Here is a 23,287-nt window from a genome sequence, read left to right on the forward strand (position 1 = left end):
TCTTTAAGGTGATTTAAAGATAGATTTTTAAAAAGTATTATAATATATGATTTCTAAAGTGTTTTAGATTTTCTTTTTAAAAATCTCTCAAAGAGTTGTTGTCACACTCTCAAAAGATGACAAAACTCAAGTTTGGAAGGCCAAAATAATTTTCTTGAGGTTGAAGAACTAATGGGTCGTCTTTAGTTTCAAAATGTAATGATCCAAATCTTCTCGTAGAGCTTTTAGGATCTTCTAAGAATGGGCTCACACTATCTGCAAAGAGTGATAATTTGATTTCTTTCTTACCTATTTGTATTCCTTTTATTTCCTTCTCTTGTCTAATATTTCTAGCTAGATTGTCAAGAACTATATTGAGTAGAAGTGGTGAAATGGGACATTCATATCTTGTTCTTGATATTAGAGGGAATGCTTTCAATCTTTCTCCACACAATATGATGTTGATTTGGTGTTTATCTTATTTAGTTTTTGTGATGTTGAGGTAAATTCCTTCCTTTCCTAGTTTCCTCATTGTTTTTACTGTTAATAATGCTAGAGCTTATGAACAAACTTAGCAAAGTATCAGGATACTAAATCAACATACAAAAATCAATAATTTTTCTACACACCAACAATGAATCCTCTGTCAAAGAAATCAGAAAAACAGTTTCATTCAAATAGTCTAAAAAACAAAAAAAACACCTAGCACTAAGTATAACCAATGAATTCACAAACCTCTACAAAGAAAATCATAGAACACTAAAAAAAGAAAAAAAAGAAAAAAAGAAATAGAAGAAGACAGTAAAAAATTAAAGACCTTCCACATTCATGAATAGGCAGAATTGATACTGTTGAAATCACCATATTACCAAAAATGATCTACAGATTCACCACAATCTCCATCAAAATAACAATGACATCCTTCACAGAATTACAAGCATCAGTCCTGAAATTCATATGGAAGAAAAGACCCAGAACAGTCAGTTAAGAAGTAAGAATAAACATGAAGACCAATGGAATAAAATAGAAGATACAGAGACAAACCCACACAGATAGTCATCTGATCCTTAAACAAGGTGACAAAAACATACATTGAAGAAAAGATAGTCTGTTTAACAAATGGCACTGGAAAAACTGTATATCCATGTATAGAAGAAGAAAACTAGATCCCAATCTCTCCCCTGCACAAAAGTAACACAAAATGGATCAAAGACCTAGGGATAGACCAGAAACTTTGTGACAACTTGAAGAAAACATGAAGACAACACTCAAACATAAAAATGTAGGCAGTGACTTCCTTAACAGTATTCCAAAAGTTCAGGAAATAATACCAAGAATTAATAAATGGGATTGCATCAAATTAAAAAGCTTCTGCACAGCAAAGGAAAAAAGAACATGAAGAAAGAGCCTACTGAATGGGAGAAAATTTTGGGCAGCTACTTTTCTGACACAGGATTAATATTAAGAATATAAAGAACTCAAAAAACTTATCCAAAAAAACCCCAAAATAAACATTAACAACAACAACAAAACAAATAATCCAATTAATAAGTGGGCAAATGAACGAAACAGACATTTCTCAAAGAAGAAATGCAAATGACCAACAAATATAGGAAAAATATGTTCAACATCTTTAGTACTTAGGGAAATGCAAGATAAAACAACAGTGAGATTTCCACTCATTTCATTTAGAATGGGGCAATCATCAAAAATATAAATAAGTATACATGTATACAAGAATGTTGGGAACAGGAAACTCATATACTGTTGCTGGTAATGTAAATTAGTATATCCACTGTGGAAATCCGTTTGGATGTTCCTCAAAAAAACTAGAAATAGAATCACCATGGGGCCCAGCTATAACACTCTTAGGTATTTATCCAAGAGAATTAATGTCAGCATATAATAGAGATGTATGCATATCTATGTTTATCACAGCACACTTTACAAGAGACGAGTTGTGAAACTAGCCTAGGTATCCTTCAACAAATGAATGGATAGAGAAAATATGGTATATATACATAGTGCCACTTTATATAGCCATAAGGAAGGAGAAAATTATGTTGTTTGGAGGAAAATGTATGGAATTGGAGAGCATCATGTTAAACGAAATAAGCCAGACTGAAAAGTAAAGTATTGTATGTTTTCTCTCATATGTGAAAGCTGGAGAGAAAAAAAAAAATGAGAAAGAGGAATGTCACGAGAACAGAAGGCACACAAGTAGAGTAGAGACAGCAGATGGGGAAGGGAAGAGAAAGAGGAGGCACTGGGAAAAGATATTGATCAAATTATGTTCCATGCATTATGAATGTGCCCCAATAAAACCCATCATTCTGTATGATTATTATGCACTAATAAAAATAAATAAATCAAATGACCCAGCATTAAATATGTGTAACTTTATGTATGTAACTATAGCTATATTCTGAGAATTTTACTGTTTACTGAGGTGTTCCTTAACGAGATATATAGAATTGAATCACTTTAGACAGCAATGACATTCTCTATTCCTTTACATATAACTTCAATAATTCAAGGACTGGACCGTATTTTATGAAGTTACTGAATTCCAATCCCTATAATACATTAAAAGATAGTTTTTAAGGCATATTCAACTACATTCTCAAAGAGATTCCCCTTAAGTCACATTTCTCAATTTGAGTGCCCTGTTTTATATGCCAAATCTCTGCCAAGGTCAGTGAAGAGATGTTAGCACCAACCAACCTTATGTGTTTTAGAACTAAATTCAAGCTTAAGAAAAATGGTAAAACATTTATGATTAGAAGAATGAGAAAAAAATATAGCATGCCAACTTTGGATCAACCACAAGGTTTGTGCTATTTCTTAGTCATAATTGTTTTTCTCAGACAGTCATCAACATCCTTGATCTTTTATCAATCAATGGAAGAAAACTTTCTCTGCTTTCCATAGCATGATCAATTTCCTTCCTTCAATGTCAAGATTCTTCCATGTTTGAGGATGAAAATTTGACTTTATTTTGACCTTACAACTGAGTATCACAGCACTTTGTATTCTTTGTTGGCACACAGTGCTTCAATAATTATTCTCCATCATTTCACCCTGGAATCTGCAGCACATCTGGTTTCTCCCAACATCCAGCACCAACAGAAAAGGATTAAGGGGTATGCTAATGTGTCACCATCACACATTTGACAGCTGAGATTTCTTGTTTGGAAGTTGAAATAAACCTTGTTGACAATAATTGGGTTAGAGATGATAGTAATTACAATCTATGACCTGGGTCATCACAGTCTTGCTGTTGCTGCTGCTGCTGCTGAGGCTGCTCGGCTGTTCTTCTGTCAATAGCTGGGTGACTTTCAGCCTGGTTGCTGTGCATCAATTGCTGCTGTTCCTGAGCTAGATGGAAACAAAAAGAGAAGAGAGAGTGTTAAGCACTGGAACTGCCTCATTTTTTTCCAGTCCTGAGCAATATTGTGGCTGACATTCATTTTCCTGGGTACTGAAGCGTGATGTTCTGGGATGATTGCAGAGTAAGCTACTACGCCTCCATTCATAGGGCAGTGTGACACCACACTGGAATTGGAAATACGGCATTCTAATTCTGCCTGGAAAAAAATTATTCAGAATTCCTTTAGACAATAATGGATGGTGGAGGTTTTTTTGGGAGTTCGGGGGAGGAGCTGTATAATCTAGCAGATGTAAACTGCCTGCAAAATTAAATTTTATAATCTGCTGTGTTAAAAGTATAGCAGTCTTATAAATAGACCACCACAAAGTCTGATCTTTTAATAATGGAATTTCTAGTTGGTGACTACTTGGAAGTGAGCGAGAGTTACAGGTTCCTTCCTGGAAAAAAAAAAAAAAGTTAATCAATAGACCCAGATTTTTAAAGAAACACATAGTCTCTAATGAACTAAAAGTAAAAGTAAACTTACAGGCACATCTCAAAGGTGCTAACCAATGATGCCAGTAAAATTTCAGAAGAATAGAAATTTTTCTACCTACTCTTAAAGGATCCCATTTCCCATGAATCTAATATTTTCAGTGATAGTATAATTCTTCATTGGGTAAAACAATTTAGAGAGAGTTTTAAAATTTTTGAATGCATTAAATAATGTAGGTCTATAATTTATGGACTTTGAATGAACAAATTTATTCATTAAATTCTGCATATCAGACATGTGCAAACAAGTGTTTGGTGTCTGGCTAGGCTTCTTCCCATGTGAAATCATGTACCAATGAAACTCTGCACCTCTGGCACATGTTAATTATGCTCCCTAAGGCATATGTGGCTGTGACAATAATACCAAAGTTTTTTACTCCATAAAAAGAGATATAATAGACTTGGCAGTAATTTGGGTTAGTTTCTATTGTTAGATTGAATTTTGCATTTCTTTTCTTCAGGGCATTGAACTAAATTAATGGATTTCCATTCATGTCACAGTTTCTGTTTTGATATTGTTTTCTTTTCTTTTTTTCTCCACCGTATTATATAAAGTTCTGTGTAATTTTTTATTTATTCAAAGGAAGAAAACAATGTGCAGCTTAGGGAGAAGTGTAATTATTTGTGATTGAGATAGGTGGGGAAAAGCATTAATCTCCTAAATCCTAGCAATAAGGTTCTTATAATCTAAATACAAATTAGTTCATAAAAATGTATCTATTAAATTATTGCATAAAATGTCTGCCATGGTTCCTCTTAAGATGGTATAATAAGGCATTTTATTCCTGGCAATTTAAATCTGTCTACTCAGATGTGTGCCTAGAGAGTAAAGCAAAGGTTCTCAAATTGCAGTCCCTGAATTAGCAGTACCAACAGCTCCTGAAACTTTTGGACCTGCAGCTTCTATCCTCCAATCCCAAATTAATAATTTAAGAAACTTGGGTGGGCCAGCAGTCTGTTTTAACAAGCCCTCTAGGTGATGGTAACACATGCTCCACTTGGAGTAAAGTGTCAAGATAAATCCTCCTAAGGAACGTCTCACCCCACTACCTTCCCTGTTTCTCCAAGCAGTCAGCATTCAGGACACAAACTTGTAAGGATTGATAGCAGTAGAAACAGGTGACTTATCAGGATGACCAACGACCTTTTCATTTTCTTACTTCTTATATTTTTGGGCTAGATCATAGGAACAAACAGCATTTAAAAGCAGTACCATAACATGATACTGCTGTGATAGGTTGATACTTTATTTAGAAGTAAAGCTTAATTATGGTGAAAACAAAATCTAGACTATTTTCAGGTATACAGAAAAGGTTACTATTCAAATGTCCTTTTCTGTCAACTTTTGATGTGTACTATGGAGTTTTTGTTTGCTTTTACCATTCCTTTAGAGTACAGACTTTTCATCATAGATAGGAAATGAAAGCACCTGTAATCTTTGAATCGTTAAAAGTGTCCATGTTCTTCCATTTCCCAACCTGAGATTCTAATCCAGTTTATCTACTCTGGTGAATTGGGTATGTGTGTACTTTTAAAATTTTAACTTTATAGGTGATTCCTATGTGAGGCTCTTATTTGAGAAAGCTGCCAGGTATTCCAATTCTAATAAGTAAATTCATTGTTAAAAGGCAGAAAATACTATCATTTTCATATTAAAATTGTAATCCAGAAGTGGATCTTCATAGATTTTAAAGCAGCATGCCTGTTGATAAATAGAGCACATGTTAAAGACATGATTTATCAAAAGTCATATAAATTAAAACTTTGAGTCTCCTACCATTACGTAAAGAAGTGGGTCATTATAAGGAGTAAGTGGCATGGGTAGAAAATGGAGGTGCTTTTCACAACTTCATATCCCCCCTTGCCCCATGTGGACACACCCTTGTAAGCGGTGCTGCTGAGCTGGAAGCATGTGAGCATGTTTATGCTACTCTGCAGGCAGCCACATCCAGAGTCCACTGACAGTCTTAGAAAGTCTCAGGGGTAAAAAAAAAACAAAAACACAAACAAACAAACAAACAAACTTTCCATCAAAAGCAAGGATGTTACTCCTCAGTCCCACCTAGAGGTGTTCCACATCCCCCAGCAAATTCAAAAATTGTGTTTAGCCAGTATGTTTCAATGCCATCTACCAGTTGTTGAAACACTGAAATACAGCCATACATTTTGGAAACTATATAATGACAATACCCAATAACTGATAAAATTAACTTAAAAATTATAGTGCCAATTTGTTCCCAGTTAAATGTGAATACATGGTGAAGGATGTGTTCTGCAGGACACACAATGAAAGGAATTTCTATTGCAGCAACATCTGAGAACTATTTTTCAAAACTAGAAATTTCGGGTGCCCGTATCATGCACTGCATGGACTTTGTGGAGTGCAGCGTTTTAGTGGCATCACTGATTTACCATTGCCTATGGCTTATGTAGTTGTTAGAACTTTCAAGTCATTTGGTACTTACTTTACTTGCTACAATGTTCTATTTGTCCTACCTACATGGTTTTCTTATGATTCTTATTTAGAAATTTATAATGAATTATTAAACCACTGAAAGGGACAAAGGTTAAATTTTCAAAATATTTCAGGCATCATGAGTGTGAATTTGTTGAATTTAGGGAAAGAAAGGTAGAAATTTTAGCACTTACAAATTTAGATATGGATTTTTAAATTGTACTGTGCAAAAATCAAACTGAAACATTTTTTAGTATGTACAATATCAAAATAAAGTCTCGAATCAATATCAAAAGTAAATTAAATATAAAACAAGTTGTGTTTCTGGAATGGAAATTAACTTTTCAATAAAAATTAGTGGGTTATTTTTCCTTGTATGTGTTAGATTCAAATAATGTTCCAAATGTATATACATCATTTAAAATTAAAATTACTGAACTTCCATTTACATTGTATTTACTACATTTACATTGCATTGAAGTTCATTTGTAATAATTAATAATGAAGAGGAAAATATTAAAGAATGTTATATAACTTTTTGTAAAATTAAAATTTTAATGATAAAAATTTTCATGAAAGTAAAGCATTTAAAATAATAAAACATTTCAAAAATAATTTATCAAAATGTTAATAAAATAAATAAGACATTTAGAAAATAAAATCAAAATTATTTATCTTATATTTGAAATAATAAATCATTTCAGAAGAGATAATATTGTGGAACTTACCTAATATAGTAATTCTGATGTAGAGCTATCATTGGAAATCAGTTTTATGTTACTACCTTTTATAAAGCATATATCTAATAAAATGAGACAACTTCTTAGAAAAACCTAAAAGTCAACTAAATAAAAATTTAAAAGATTATTAATAAAATGAATGCTTTCACACGTGTTTTTATAAATTACATAAAATTTAAAAATCAGAATTTGTATGAATTAGATTTTCCTTATCTCAGTAAATTAGAAGGAAAAAAATAAAACTGTTAATGTTATAGTCATACATATGAACACTCAAGAAAAAAAGTGTCCATGGAAATTGTGCACATGAAAATGTATTGAATTTTTTTAAACAGAGATAATAGAATAATATTGAGAAAGTAAGCCAAGTTTTTCAGACAAAATTTTTGGGGATTTTAAAATGTTGACCCTACAAATTACTGTATTCGAACATTCCTGACTAAAACAATGATAAATTCACTTTCAAGTAAAAACCCTCAAGTCTTTTCTAGATAAACTTCATATTTTCTAACATATAACAAATAAATGACAGCAGAAATAAATATAGACGAGAGAGGCAGAGATGGAAAGAAGAGCACATGCTACAGATTAAAATAGTAAACCCTGGAAGAATGTTTGGACTTTAATGGCAGCCCGTGTTATTATGGTTAAAAAGGTATTTTGTAAAATATCTCTTGTTAAACTCCCTTTGTTAAAATTTCATATATACTATGAAAATATTTATATTTGAAGCATATATATTCTATTTGATACATACATATTTATATGTTATTTAAGGTATACATATGCATATACTATGTGAAAACAAATATAAACAGTAACATGAGAAAATGAACAGATTTTCCTAATAAATTATAGAAAAAGTAATTTTTTGACAAAAAAAGAAAAGTAAGTGTTCCTTGATTTATGTTGCCATGAATTTGGCCAAAAAATGTTTACAAAACTCTGTGATTAATTGAAATAGAAGAATCCTATAACAATTTTCATGATTTACTTAAGAACATAGATATTGTACAGTTTTTAAGGTTTGGAAAAATTTGAATACTGCTTTTACTTTAGTAGTGCTCAATAGATAATTCAATAGAAAGACATCATTGTTGTTCATAGAAATTATTATATGTTTTAATTGAAGAAAATGAATAATGCATTCTTGATCTTTTATATATTGATCAATATTACTGAATTAGTGGGTAAATGTTTGAATATGACCCCAGCCCATTCCCACCTTATCCTCAAAATCAAGAGGCAGGTTGATTTTGCTTGGTCATTGTTTTCAGTGGTTCAAAATACTTTGCTAAAACTGTATTATGAATAGTAAAGCTTTATTTTAAATTCCAATATTACTTTCTAATGAAATTGGGTCACTTCATTTCACTTTTTGCAAAGTTTTGGACATTGTGCATTTAATATGAGACTGTAATATTGTATTTCACTTAGAATTCCCCCAGGACTGGGGAAGGGAAGTTGGGTGCCTCTGTGTTTGTGTCTCTCTTACAAACACACACACACACACACACACACACACCATATGTGCAATGTATATACAAGAGGCGGTGAAAGAAGTATTTTAAGTCTTCTCAGGTCCGAGTTGAGATCTGAGTGTAGTACTTCATTCATTAAGTCTTAGTTCCCTCCGAAGTACCCAGTTCAGGCAAGATTCTAAATATTCAGGAAGCCAGAACAAACCCAGTTTAGAGGTAATGTGTCAGGAAAAGGAAGCAAATGAAGAGCATCAAGGTCTTATTTACTACTGACCTTAGAGTCAAAAGAATTCCAGATAAATTTCATTCATGCGATTTGGAAAAATGCTACTGTGTTATAAACAAGGCCATAGAAAGTGATGTGCTAGAGAAAACTAGTAGTTTCAAAACAGAAACTAAAAGCATAAGAAAGAAACTTTAAAATCAGTGACAAGTGGGGAAGGACAGAATAAATAAACTGTTAGAAGTAAAAAGGAAAGAAATTAAAAGGGATAGAAAATAATGAATGGACGTATCAAGTGGAAGTCTGTAGTTTTCTTTACACCTTTTGATCTTTGATGACTCCTCTTTATGTAGATACACACACAATGAGAAAAATTAAAATTTTCTTCTATATTTGTGAAATTTTAAAAAGACCAATTTGAAAGAAAATTTAATTGTAAAACACTTGAAAACATTGAATGGTCAATAATGGAAAGTAATTGTGTGTGTCTGTGCGTGTGTGAGTGTGAGGCAGGAGAGAAAATTTTACTCCAAAATAAAGACACAACTATTAAGCATCACACAAAGATCCTTGGGATCCAATTGTCACATGAACCTGTTTGCTCCTGAATTACATGAGATTCCTGCCAAGGCTGTTAAAACTGGAAATGCCTGTTTTACAAATTCAATAGTTCATGTTATCTTTTCCTAGCTCTGTTTGTCAACTGGAGTTCAATACCTGCATTCATCCTAATTTATTGCGTGGGATTTAACTGGCGGCTGTGAAGAGCTGATAGAATCTCTGACAGTGGAGTCAGTTACTCTCCCATGATAAAGAGCCTGGTTTTGATTAATACTCTTATTTCTTTTTCATTGAGCAATCTTTCTGTCCCCACAAATGTATTCTCTACCACAAGAATTGACACAGATTCTAGGTTTTCCAAGCAATCTATCTTCTCTTTCACCTAAACCTTTGCTTTGTTTCTTAGAGTGCAGATTTCAAAGTCTCTTTTTCTTGGTCCTTTCTAAGTGACAGGTGCAGAACAGAACACCATTTATTTAAATCAATGAACTTTTAAAGATCTTTGTGCACTTCAGGTTTTTCTGCAAATGCAATAGAGTTCCTAAATTGGACTCCTTTTGTCTTATCTGCTAATGTAACTGCTCTGTTTTTCTTCCTGCAATGGAAACTCTGAACTTGGTGGATCAAAGACTCAGAGAATCAAGGTCACAGGTGGCAAGAGCAAGAGCAACAGCTTCCTTATTAGGTGCTCTTTTAATTTTTTATTTTTAATTAGACAGGTTTTATTCGAAAGGTTTTTTTACCCCCCTTCCAGGTCTCTGAGCCATATGGAGGAAGTCATTAATGGCAACTCAGTAATGAGAATGCTTGCTCTCTCCCCCTTAGCTCCAGAAAATCTTCCTGTGTGACTTGACAAGATAGATTTCCAGCTGATTCTGCAATACCAAGTGAATATTTGCATGGTAAATATTCAGTATATGTAAAGATTTACTAGTTAAATTTAAGCAGGCAGTATGGTGCAACAAAGACTTAAGGGACAATGTTCTTTAACTTAATATAACATAATTTTATTGAGCAAGATGCTGACAGAAGGAAATGCTCTTTCTAAAAAAGAATATATTAAACACTACTAAAAAGAACTAGATAAGTGAATAATATAAGAAATAAAATTTTTCCTTTTTCAATTTTATAATTTTCAATTTATATTATTTAGAATACATTTTAAAATAGTCATACTGCAAAAGGCCACATATTGGAAATGTTAGCTTTAGCAGTTATTTCATTACCTTGTCGAATTATTTCACAGGATTTGTATAATGAAATATTTGTCATATATTGATAACAGAAATCAGGTAGGAATCAGTTTATCAATAACCGTGCATGCTCGTATCTTTTCAGCATCCATAATATCTGTGATAAATTTCATAAAACACAAATTTTATAAAACATCTTCTCCCTGTATAGGAAATCTGAGTAAAATAGGCTGTATTTTTAACAGATATTCAAAAAAGTTATCTTCATATTCCTTAATCTAATATTCTTTGCACTTAATTTCCTTTCCTCTGTATCATTTAAAGCAATTTGTAATTTCCTTGTAACACTCAGAATATTTTAGAGACATCTACTGGAAAGGTGCATAATTGCAAATTTTATAAAATAGGCTTAAGTGGCATTTTCTATTGACATTTCAAAAAACGTCTTGAATATCATATTATAAAATCAGGTCCCTTTCTGAAGGCGAAATTCTGTAACCCCCCCAATGATATATCAAATGTAAAATATCTCAAAACTATTATTACAACGTTGGACTTAAAGATTCTTTCTTCCCTCAATAAAAGTCTGCTTGGACTTCCTAAAAATTGGTTTCCTTTTGAAGATATGAGTAATATTTTTAATAAAATAACCTTTTACTACCAGTATTTTGATTACCCGAACTGCAGTTCAAGTGTGCGTGTGACAGATCAGCATATTGTGGAAAAAGACACCAGTCTGACATGCCCCATGGATTTTGATCCCTTAATAATGGTCTGAGGAGGGTCTAAAAAAGAGTGGGAAAAAGAAAAAAAAGAGGTAGAAAAGTGGAGGGAAAGAAGGAAAAGGGTGTCTAGTTGCTAACAGCACCATTTTAATCTGATCTGTTCATATTTATTATACATTTAATAGTCCCCTATTGCAGTCTAAATTAAAGAGAAATTAAATTCTTTTAATTTAAATTAAATTCTTTTTCATGTTCTGGAATTAATTTTGTTTGTGGGGAGGAAACATGTTGCAGAAGGAGGAATTTGTGAGGTGAATGTAGTACCTTATAGACTTTCTGAGTAAAATAATCTCCTGACACTGTGAGGGACCAGTCCTGAACTGACTGTCATGGTGGCTGCACTACCAGGTTATTCCACACCCTTGAGGGTTCAGAAAGAGGTTTGAAGAATGCATCAGCCAAACTGATTATTCTTGCCATATTTGAGGCAGCTTGTCACATGAGACAGCACAGACAGTGTTGTCAAACACTGTTATTTCTTTACTGTATAAGAATAAAAGATTGGTGGCACATTTATAAAGTGTGATAGAAAGTGTATGTGTATATGTGTGTGGGGGGGGAGGCACTTGACATGTAATTGGGTAATTATCAGAAGGGAAAAAAGTGCCCCAAATCCCTAGGCTAGAGAAAACAAAGAACAGGTCAAGAGGGAAGGCACACAGTAGTTCTTGATATCAACAGTGCATCTATTGCACTAACAAAAAATTCAAGTCCTTATGGACTGCAATAAAAGTGAAGATAAGCATGGTCAGAGTATTGTATGAAGTAACAGAACATTTTTTGGAATCAAAGTTACATTAGAATTCTTTGTATGACATCACAACACACGGAGTGTTCCTGCCATCAGAGCATTATTTCCACTATAGATTCCAATAGAAAACAGATCTTTCCACAACAGCTTAATCAGCACATAGCTGTATTATGAGTAGTTCTAATTACATGAATGTGACAGAAATTCATAAGCAAAATGTTTTGGAATATCTTTGTCAATATGAATTAAGACAACAATTTTGTAATTTAGTATTAAAGATATCCACCGGTTGTTTTCAATTAGAATACAAGGAGTCACTAAATAATCAAAGTTCAACTTCTTGAATTCACCTAAAATATCTGATGTAATACTTTGACAAATGGGAATAATAGTACATAGTAGATATTTAAAATTGTCAACTAGTCTTTGTTTCTGGGTGTATATTTATAATGATGAAGTTCTATGGATTTGATGTTTCCCCATTGTGTATGTAGTTCATCTTAGTGATTAAGACTCATTTACCAAGGGCTGAGCCCGGCGGTAAGGTGGTAAGGTGGTAAGGTGTTGCCTAGCTTGCCAGGTCCTGGGATCCATCCCCAGCGTGGTTGGGATGGGGGCAGGGAGAATCAATTAGCAGGTACACAGGCTGAAGCATGGAGTAATTGCAATCCTCAGCAGTTAGAGCCCCTGACATTCTTTGACCTGTAGGCTTTCTTCTCTGCCACTTATCTACATGCAGCCATTAAAAGGTGTGTGATGACATCTTAAATTTATAGAAAGGCATTCTTCAAACAAACACTTGAATCTTCAAGAAATAATAATGGAATTAGCATTCCCCAAATATCCTTCTTTATAAAAAAGGAGAAATACAAATCTGAGAGATATGATTCTAAATACTGTCCAGAGTTTTTATTAATTTATAAAAGATGAACAAGAGCAAATATGTTTTACCATTGTGAACATGTCTCTTGTGGAAATCAGAAGTCCTCTGGAAGCAGGGGTATATTTGGCTCTTTTTAGAATACACTTTATTATCTCATTTCCAGATATTTTCAGTATAGATCATTTTCTTTAAAATTGCATTCTATCTGATTATAAATGAGTACATGTTCATGCTATGGTCTGAAAATGCATCAATTTTTCTATCATCTCTGAAATTTAGGCCAGATCCAGAACAAATAGCATTACAGAGAAATCTGCCTACAGATTTTCATTGTACAGCTAGCAAAACCATCTATAATATCCCTAACTAAATTGCAAGATTCCTAGAGCTCTTGTATTATAATTTTCTTTTTCTTAATGTGAATCATAATGGTTTCTCCACACTTACATTAATTTTTAATCACAGTCTCTTACACTGTTGATTGAATTCCCCACCACTGCTAATGGCCTTTCTTGTAATATTCATTCATTTAAAATATGTATGCTGATGCCATATCTTATTTTTCAAAGGAAACCTGTTTAAAGTCAAAAGCAAAATTATAGTCACATGGATGTTAGGCCACAGCGGGTTACCATGTGTTTGATCAGCCTTGCCACCAGAAAATCCTTAAAATCTCAGTTGAAAAAATTTGCTCCATTAGGATTAAACAGAAGAATTATTCATATACTTGATATATTCCTTAATGTGGAATTTCATTCATATGTGCTTTATTTCAAATAATTGAGCTGGGGCAAAGCTAGATGTTATTCTTATTTATATAAAAGGTCATTTCCAGCAATTATTTAATAATAAAATTAATATTCCTGATATTGTAATGTGGTATGTTTTTACAGTGTTTAAGTAAGAACAAATAAGATATTTAGTAAGATCTTCATTTACTCATTATATAAAACCAACATAAAAATCGGGTGAGTTCTTTACAGATTCTGGAGATTAGTGCTCTCTCTGAAGTGTGTGTTCTAAAGATTTTCTCGCATTCTGTAGGCTCTCTCTTCACATTACTGATAGTTTCCTTTGCCGAGAGAAAGCTTTTTAGTTTGAATCTATCCAGTTATTGATTCTTGCTTTTATTTCTTGTGCTTTGGGAGTCATGTTAAGGAAGTCTGATCCTAAGCAGATATGATGAAGATTTGGACCTACTTTTTCTTCTATTAGGTGCAGGGTCTCTGGTCTAATTCCTAGGTTCTTGATCCAATTTGAGTTGAGTTTTGTGCAGGGTGAGAGATAGGGGTTTAGTTTCATTTTGCTGCATATGGATTTCCAGTTTTCCCAGCACCATTTGTTGAAGAGGCTATCTTTTCTCCATTGTATGTTTTTGGCACCTTTGTCTAGTATGAGAAAACTACATTTATGTGGGTTTGTCTCTGTGTCCTCTATTCTGTACCATTGATCTTCCTGTCAATTTTGGTGCCAATACCATGCCGTTTTTGTTACTCTTGCTCTGTAGTATAGTTGAAGGTCTTGTATTGTGATACCCCCTGCTTCACTCTTCCTACTAAGGATTGCTTTAGCTATTCTGGGTCTCTTATTTTTCCAAATGAATTTCATGACTTCTTGCTCTATAACATACTCAATAAATGGGCTAAGGAAATGAGCAGACACTTCACAGAAGATCCACAAGCAATCAACAGATACATGAAAAAAATGTTCAACATCTCTAGTAGTAAGAGAAATGCAAATCAAAACTATTCTAAGATTTCATCTCACCCCAATTAGAATGTCTATTATCAGTACAAGCAACAATAGGTGCTGACAAGGATATGGGGAAAAAGGTACACTTATACGTAGCTGGTGGGGTTGCAAATTGGTACAGCCACTCTAGAAAGCAGCGTGGAGATTTCTTAGCAATATTAGAGTGTAACCACCATTTGACCCAGCTATCCCACTCCTAGGCCTATACCCAAAGGATTTTAAATCAGCATACTACAGTGACACAGCCACATCAATGTTTATAGCAGTTCAATTCACAATAGCTAGATTGTAGAACCAACCCAAATGCCCTTCCAGAGATGAATGGATAAAGAAACTATGGTATATGTATATAATGGAATATTATTCAGCTATAAAGAAGAATAAAATTATGGCATTTGCAAGTAAATGGATGGAGTTGGAGAATATCATGCTAAGTGAGGTAAGACAATCCCCAAAAACCAAAGGTTGAATGATTTCTCTGATAAGTGGATGATGATACATAATGGGGGCAGGGGTGGGAGGCAAGAAGGAAGGAAGGATGGAGTGTATAGAGGAAAATGAGGAGTGAGGAGCGGGTAGGGGGAAGGAAAAAATAACAGAATGGGACAAACATCATTACCCTATGTACATGTATGATCACGCAAATGGTGGGACTCTAAGTACAACCAGAGAAACAATAGTTGTACCCCATTTGTGTACAATGAATTGAAAAAAATAAATTGGGGGAGAAACTAAAGGATAGCTTGAGATTTGAGGGTGCTATCAATAGTTTTCAAGTTTGAAAGCTTTAAAAAAGTAACAGTACTAGTAGTTTGGCTATATGTTGATTTACTCTCATTCAAAAGGAAAAAAATAATTCATTTTTTCAATGAAATCATTTGTCAGTTTTTTAGAATTTATATGCTTCTAATTGTTATTATGAAAATTAATATCAGATCATACCTTTTAGCTGACATTTAGGTCCACTATATCCAGGACAGCACTTCCATTCCAATGAGGTAACAATTTTATGTTGCATCCTATAGACAGGGTTAGCTCTCTGATGAGATCTAGAGGGTAGAGCAATTGCAGGAAAATAGATTATTTATCTCATATTATCAGTTGGAATTATAAGTGTAAGATATTTGAAACAATGCCTGACATATAATAAGCATTTAGTAAGTGTTAGCTGTTATAATCATGATCTTCAGCATCAATATTATATCCAAAGCTGCCAAACTTAGATTTCTTTGAATATACTACAAAAAATATTAGTGGCTATACTTGTGATATCTTCAATTTCTTTTTGTCATTACATTTTCGAAAGATATTATGACTTTTCCTTTCATAATTTTTTTAGCTAAACCAATATTAGAACTTGTTTTAATTTCAATTTTTAGAGATTTATATAGGGATAACTTACTTTACTTCAATTCTATTATTTCCTATATTGTTTTAGTTGAAAAGATCCTCATTTCTTCTAGATCAATATTAAACAACTTGAAACAAATTGGATACTAGGGATCTAATTGTCACATTCAATCTATATTTTCTCTTCTCCAAAGTTTTAAAATTATACTATTTACTATTTCTTCATACAGTATTTCAGAGAGAGAGAGAAAGAAAGAGATAGAGAGAGAGACAGAGAGAGAAAGAGAAAGGGGTCTAATGTGTAAAATATTATTTCTAAGATAAAAACATGGAACAAAATCAATATGTTATAAATCTTTCAATACAACAATCACTATAATTAGTGAATGGTACTAAATTACTAAATTACAGATTGTATGTCTGTGAAAAAGTCATAAACTCAATTTGGCCACATTATTCCTATCCATGACTCCTACTTGTAGATGATATTTATGGAATGGGTCTATGAAATAATTACACATATTCTTGCCTAATTCTCATTTTATTTCTATGATGAAAATATTATTTTCCTGATTTGTTGATGAGGAACCTGAAAAACAGAGAGATGAAATAAGTTGCTCAAAGTTCTACATCTGAAAGTGATAAATCTAGAATTTTAACCCATGTTGTGTGGGCTAGCCTTGCACCCTAGAATTTGTCAGCTATAGTTCATCCATTGGCAGCACCTGGATATGTGGAGGAAGCACATAATAATAGACTGGGCTTTCAGTGACTGTGGTTTTGGTTTCTATCATAATGTGCAGTTAACTCAAAGTACCCAAGGTTATTCCTCAGTTGTAAAGGGAATGGTAAGATTCTTTTCTGTTTCTAAAAGCATATCTAACTTTATTTCAATAAACTATATTTAGTAAATAACTATCCAGTGAAATATTATCTCTAGTCCAATGACTATAGCTAAATAGAAAGTGAGCCAGTTTAGAAATGGGCTTTGTTCAGAGTTTGTAGGGAGGGGCTCACACAATTAGTTGAACCACCACTGGGTTTGATTTGCCTGCTTAGGTAAACTGAGTATTTGTTGTATGTAACTCAGATATAATAAAACAAAAGGTGACAAATAATGTTTAAGTACTGAAATAGTGAACGAATGGAGATATTCACTCAAAAGTACAAAAAGATAAGAGATAAAAATAAAGATAAATATTTCTGGCTTATTTAAAGAGGAAAAAATAACAAAGAGCTCACCTTGAACCCAGAGGATAATATGATAGGGGTTACTGTGGTAATATTTTCATTACTAAAGAATTAACAATGCATTCTTCGTGTCTCATGTTGACAAGGAAATTATCACAAAGGGAGTAAATGCTGAAGACAGAACTGGAGTTCAGCTCTTTCAAATCCCTAAAATGTGCTTAGCTCTCTGGACCATGAACCTTAGCTATCCCTCAAGGGAGTAAGAAACACCTTGATTTTATGTACCCTTACTGTGCATTGTTCCAGATTGCTGATGTGTCAGATTCATTTCCTGAGTTATTTGTATCACAATCTGCATAACATTAGCCATCATGGCCTGAATAGCAATTCTATTTTTTATTGCAGGCTCTTCAGGAACATCTCCAGCCAAGCTACTGTGACTACATGAATTCAGAGAATTTATCAAGTGCTCAGCTCTACATTGTATGGCAGTGATATAAATTAAAAAAAAAAAACTAGATAATATGGGTCATTAAAATAGACACAAGAAGAAAGGCCCCACTTAACTGCTTTACCATGCATAATTGCAATTTCTGGCTTTTTAAATTTTAGAATATGTGCCAAGTTACTGTATTGCATTGTATCATAGTCACCACTCATTAATGTATATGTTAATGTGTATTCACAAGTATTCTATGCCTCCTTATCTTGGATGAAAGACAGTTTAGTAATAAATTATCTTAAAGTAATACTGGCACTATTTTTATAAAGCTTCACATAATAGTCACACCTCACTTTTTTTAAAAATAACTTTGCATAAAATCTGCAATGATTATGAGCTAGTATCAAAAAATGATCAATAAGTCTTTAAAACTGGATTTGTATTTCATAAGGAATTAAAGGATAGCTTTGTTGATCAGACCATAGAAAGAAAGTAATACAACTGTAAAAACAGAAGTGTGAGTGTTAACATTTATTAAACATTCAGTGCACCTGGCACTAGGTCAAGTATATTACTGTATTATCTCACATGATTTTAAAATCATTTGACACAAGTATTATTAGGATCTGCATTTTAACTTACTGAATGTCTAATGTGATGGCTCTCCTTTGACCCTACTACACATACATGCATGAGATGACTAACTTTGCATATTCTCAGTCATAAATGATTATAGCACAAGCTGTATTTTCAAGAAACATTACATACGTGTAGGGGCAGGATCCAATGGTCCGGCTGCAGGGTCCGCTCCCACCAGGAACGTAAGTGACCTGGTTGTCCAGTATCACTGTGGGAGATAACCTGGTATGTACATAAGCACACCAGTTCCTAGGGGATAAATCAGCATTATTATAAAGATCATTGTCAACAAATGTCCTTTCCATCAAAACTGTATTCATGCATTATTTACAGACAGGATTTGCTAAGTTGCTTAGGGGCTCGCTGGCTTTAAACTTGTGATCCTCCTGCCTCAGTTTCCCAAGCCCCTGGAATTACAGGCATGCACCACCATGCCCAGTTCATAAGATGTTTTGATTGTGAGAAAAATGCAATATTCTAGGTGCAAATTATTATAACTAATAAGAGTTCTGCAATGTACTCAATTTAATATGAAAATATATAATAGCTAATCAATTTATTTCCCCCACAACTTTAAGATCAATTATATTTCTTTGTATTGACAACAAATTAAAAAATTATACCATTTGCAATAGCAAAAAAAAAAGATAATGCACTCTAGAATAAATTCAACAAAAGCAGTATAAAATTTATTTCATAAATATTTTTGAACATATTGAAAGGCTATAAAGAAAAACTAATAAATCACACCAATTGATGGGAAAAGCCAAAGTAAATGTGTTCTCTTCAAATGAATCTATAAATTATTTGTTTAGAAACAAATCTTAGTTTTACATGAGAATTTAAATTATTTTATTTTATAAATTTTAAATAATTAACTAAAATCATGAACTTCAAAGAGTTCTGTCTCTGGCATTGGATATACCTGCCTATGTTAAAAGTTCTATCTGACCAAGACATATAAAGCAATAGTTTCAGATGCCAGATAGCAGATGACACAGTCATATGATTCTTGAAAGTGTGAGAAAGACTAATATGAGCTCCATGTTCTATTGAGTTTTCAAAATGCATCACAGAGGGGTAGATTCTCCCACCCCTAAAGGATATAACATCCCTTGAAGGAAATGTGCATTTGTGGCTACTGAGATTGTTAAAATATGTGGGAAAGATTCACAAAACCAGGGAGTTGGGCAGAGATGCTATTTTGAAAGTCAACATAGGGTCCCCTTGAATCTCGAGCTGAATACTTCGTTTTGCTTGCAGGCAACAAAACTGAGACACTTGACTAAAAAAGAGTCCACAGTGCTGAGCAAGAAGAAGCAAACAAAGCTAGATGTGAGAAGCAGGAAAATAAGACCAATACATAGAGTAAAAATCCAGTAAACAGAAAAAACAGAGATGACACAGGTGTTAGAATTAGCAACCAGTGACTAAAATGGTTAAACATTTAATAGAACGAGAAACATAGACTTTATGAATTAAAAATTGACTAGATGTGCTTAACAGAATTTGGCCTAAGATTGTGTAATTAAGAGTTCTAAGAGTGGAGAAGAAAGAGACTGGGACAGAATAAATATTTCATGAATAAGAAAGAAAATTTTTGTAAATTTGATCAAGAAAAATCAAACCTCATATCTAAGAAGTTCAATGAATTCCTAAAGGATACATGAAAGTAAAACCTTACTTTAAGTACATCATATTAAAATTCCAAAAACAATATATGAAAAGAAAAAAAAAATCAACTATGTTAATTAGCTTGATTTAATCATTCCATGTAGAGGTCATCTAAGGAATCCTTCCAAAACAGATAAATTGAGTACCGTAAAACTTGTGGAAGGTTCTTCTGAATGAGATGTTTTAAATATGCAAGTCTCTATGAAGAGAGACGGGGGAAAAAAGATATCTTGGCATATTTTGCTAAAGCATGATTATACCTGAGGCAAAAATATCACAAAACAAAGAACTGGGAAAAACAAGAAATAAAAATCTAGATTTTATAATGAACAGAACTACAATAATGGATTTCTAAAAGAGTTAACTAGATTTCTCATGCAAATCCAATGGTGATGATCTTAATCACTGAAACAATTTTAACAAAAGCACAGTGAGATTGTATGTCACATGAACACTTTAACCAAATGACGAGGGAGGCTGGGAAGGGGCAGCAAAGTAAGAGCCCTAACATCTCTGGAATGAAGGGAAGGGAGGGGAATGGGAATAGGAAAGATAGTAGAATGAATTGGACATTACTATCCTATTCTATATAGGATTACATGACCAATGTAATTCTACCTCATGTATAACCAGAAGAATGAGAGATTATACTCCATATATGTATAATATGTCAAAATACATTCTGCTGTCATGTATAATAAGAACAAATAAAACAAAAAAAAATGTCTTTTTGTATGAGACAAAATGGCAGTGTGACCTGCAGAGACCTTTTAAAATACTAAAGAGTAAAACAATCTCTTGACCAAAATGGTTAAGGAGGGAAGGCAGCAGATCAGCTTATTACTCATGGCCCAGCAATCTTTGATCCAGCATAAATTCAAAGAGCTACCCACAGCAAAAGAGCCCCTGGTGTGACTCATAATTAGGTTTATGCTTCTGATGAAATAAGCTCACCAAGGAATGCTTAAAAATGTAAATATAATTTTAAAACCAAATTGTCTGAAAATGTTGGTTTAAAAAGACAAAATTAAGCATGACAAAATCGTGATAAACAATTTAAAGGCAAATGCAATGAGCGCAGGCAAGTATTTTGCTCCAACCTGGAAATCCTGTGTACCTTTCCAGATTGATTATGGTGAATAGAGAGCAGTGACTTTGAAGTGTTTAGCTGTCCATGGGGTCATAACCCTCTATCCAGCAGGCTGCATTTGGGATTCTCTTTAAGGGTAATAACTCTGTTGCTTTTGTGCAGCAGCATGTAGTGAAAAAAGCTTGTATTGATTTTTTGGATTTTCCAAGTTAGTAGGTAAAAGGTTTGGTCTAGGGAGGAGCAGACTTCTTTGGTTGTGAGTACAGGCTAGCTTGTGGAGCACGTAAAACAAAAGGTGGAAAAGGGGTCTTGTGACGACTTGTCAAAGTTGAAGCCTGTCTATAATGAACTAAGAAAGGGTATTGTAAATAAGCTGCTGTACTTTTGATTTTGACCTTTTAGAAGCTCAATCTTTCAGGAGGTAGGAAAAAGACTAAATTAAGAAAAACTTCCATTAACTGACCAAATCACAGTCCAGATACATCAATTCTTATCTTATTTTGAATGAGAGTGAACTGAAGCAGCAAAGGATGCCTTTAAATAATGACCACATAGGATATTTTCCCTAAAAATAAAGGTTAACAGTCTACAAATTAACATTGTTCAGTTATAAGAGTTCTTAGATTCAGGTTAATAAATTGTTTGTTATTCAATTCTTTTTTTTAACATTTTTATTAGTTGTTGATGAACCTTTATTTATTTATCTGTACGCGGTGCTGAGAATCAAACCCAGTGCCTCACACGTGCGAAGCAAGCACTCCACCACTGAGCCACAACCCTGCCCTGTTATCCAATTCTTAAGAGACTAAATGTATGGACTTTCATATTTCATAACCTGTGGCTTGAATTGACACAATAGTATGAAAGCATCAAATTCTGAGGGTGTTCACTAGAAGTCAAGATAAACCAGCAAAGTCTCTACCATAAACCCAGCCAATCATGGTGTGTGTGTGTGTGTGTGTGTGTGTGTGTGTGTGTGTGCATTTTTTCCCCTTCAGAAGTTGGAGAAAATTTTACATTTGGGGAAGAATTTACAGGTTAAGGAATCTATCATCTTCTTATTAAGATAAATTCAGATATCCAAAGGAGAAGAAGACGAAAAACTGAGACAATATAAGAAAAATATGGCTGCTTGTGAAAAGTAATATTCTCAAAGAAATAGGCTTACCTGGTGTCTTGGTTAACAACCTCCTTACCTCACCTAATATTCACCTAGGCCTCCCTGCCTGGAGAAAGTGTAAGATTACAAGTGACCCTCTCCTTACTTTGTACTTATAGATGACTACAAATTACAAATGATAATAACATATACATGTATTAATCATTCATACATGCCTTAGGAAAAAATTAGGTCTCTGGTGGGATTTAGAGAGAAAAATATTAATTAACCCTTCGCAAGGAAATAATTCATTCATAATGCCACTAATTTATCTCATGAAGAGCCCTATTTTTTAATTACAAGATTATTAGTACATGGAAATACCTAAGCTTGACCATAACTACTAGTAATATCATAAAATGACAAGATTGTACATCTTAGAAATGAAATCATATTTGTCTTTTGTTGAAAGAATGAAAAGACAGAAGGAAGAAAAAAGAACTGAAAATGCGCTAAAGAAGGATAAAGGAAAGGAGGGGAGATAAAGGATTTCCCCCCGCATCAAAGCTGTGTCACAAACACTTGCTTTTTCCACCTCTGTGAGTCAGAATTAGAAGGTCATTTCTGATGATGAAAGACTGCTTACTGGTCAAGATTTCTTTCTTTGTTTTTGTTTTACACGTGGGGGTAAATGAGGAAGAGAATTCATTTCTGTGCTGAGTTTTTTTTCTATTGCAGAATATAGCAGGAAGAGAGAGGATCCAGGTAGTGACATAGGAGTAAGCAAAAGAAGATAATAAAGAAAAAGTTTCCTTGAATAGTCATGTAACATAGTTGTTGATGTGTTACATAGGGGAATGTGACAAATTTGGACGCTGGAGATAGGCTGCCAGCTTCAACAGCTTGACTCCACAACCTGTTAGCCATTACCTTGTCTGTTAAATGAATTTCTTAATCTGTACAGTAAATATGACACTTCTACCTCACAAAATTGTTATGAAAGTAACTGAGTTAATATATGTAAAACACTTGGTGTCACCACCACTAAATAATTAAATGACTCAGATATTTAAG

General features: G+C 33.3%; 1 protein-coding gene across 2 annotated transcripts in view; it reads right to left on the reverse strand.

Annotated features, from left to right (window-relative positions):
* Mmrn1 (multimerin 1) overlaps positions 1–23,287 on the reverse strand; it is a 57,135-nt gene that overhangs the window by 26,995 nt on the left and 6,853 nt on the right. For both annotated transcript variants that reach the window (XM_047566684.1, XM_047566683.1), the window contains exons 2-4: positions 18,480–18,599; positions 15,671–15,777; positions 3,238–3,357 (exon numbers count right to left, since the gene is read on the reverse strand). In XM_047566684.1, the coding sequence (XP_047422640.1) occupies positions 3,238–3,357; positions 15,671–15,777; positions 18,480–18,599 (347 nt within the window). The remainder of the gene's footprint in view (positions 1–3,237; positions 3,358–15,670; positions 15,778–18,479; positions 18,600–23,287) is intronic.

This window comes from Sciurus carolinensis, chromosome 10, assembly GCF_902686445.1.
Source record: "Sciurus carolinensis chromosome 10, mSciCar1.2, whole genome shotgun sequence".
Lineage (NCBI taxonomy): Eukaryota > Metazoa > Chordata > Mammalia > Rodentia > Sciuridae > Sciurus > Sciurus carolinensis.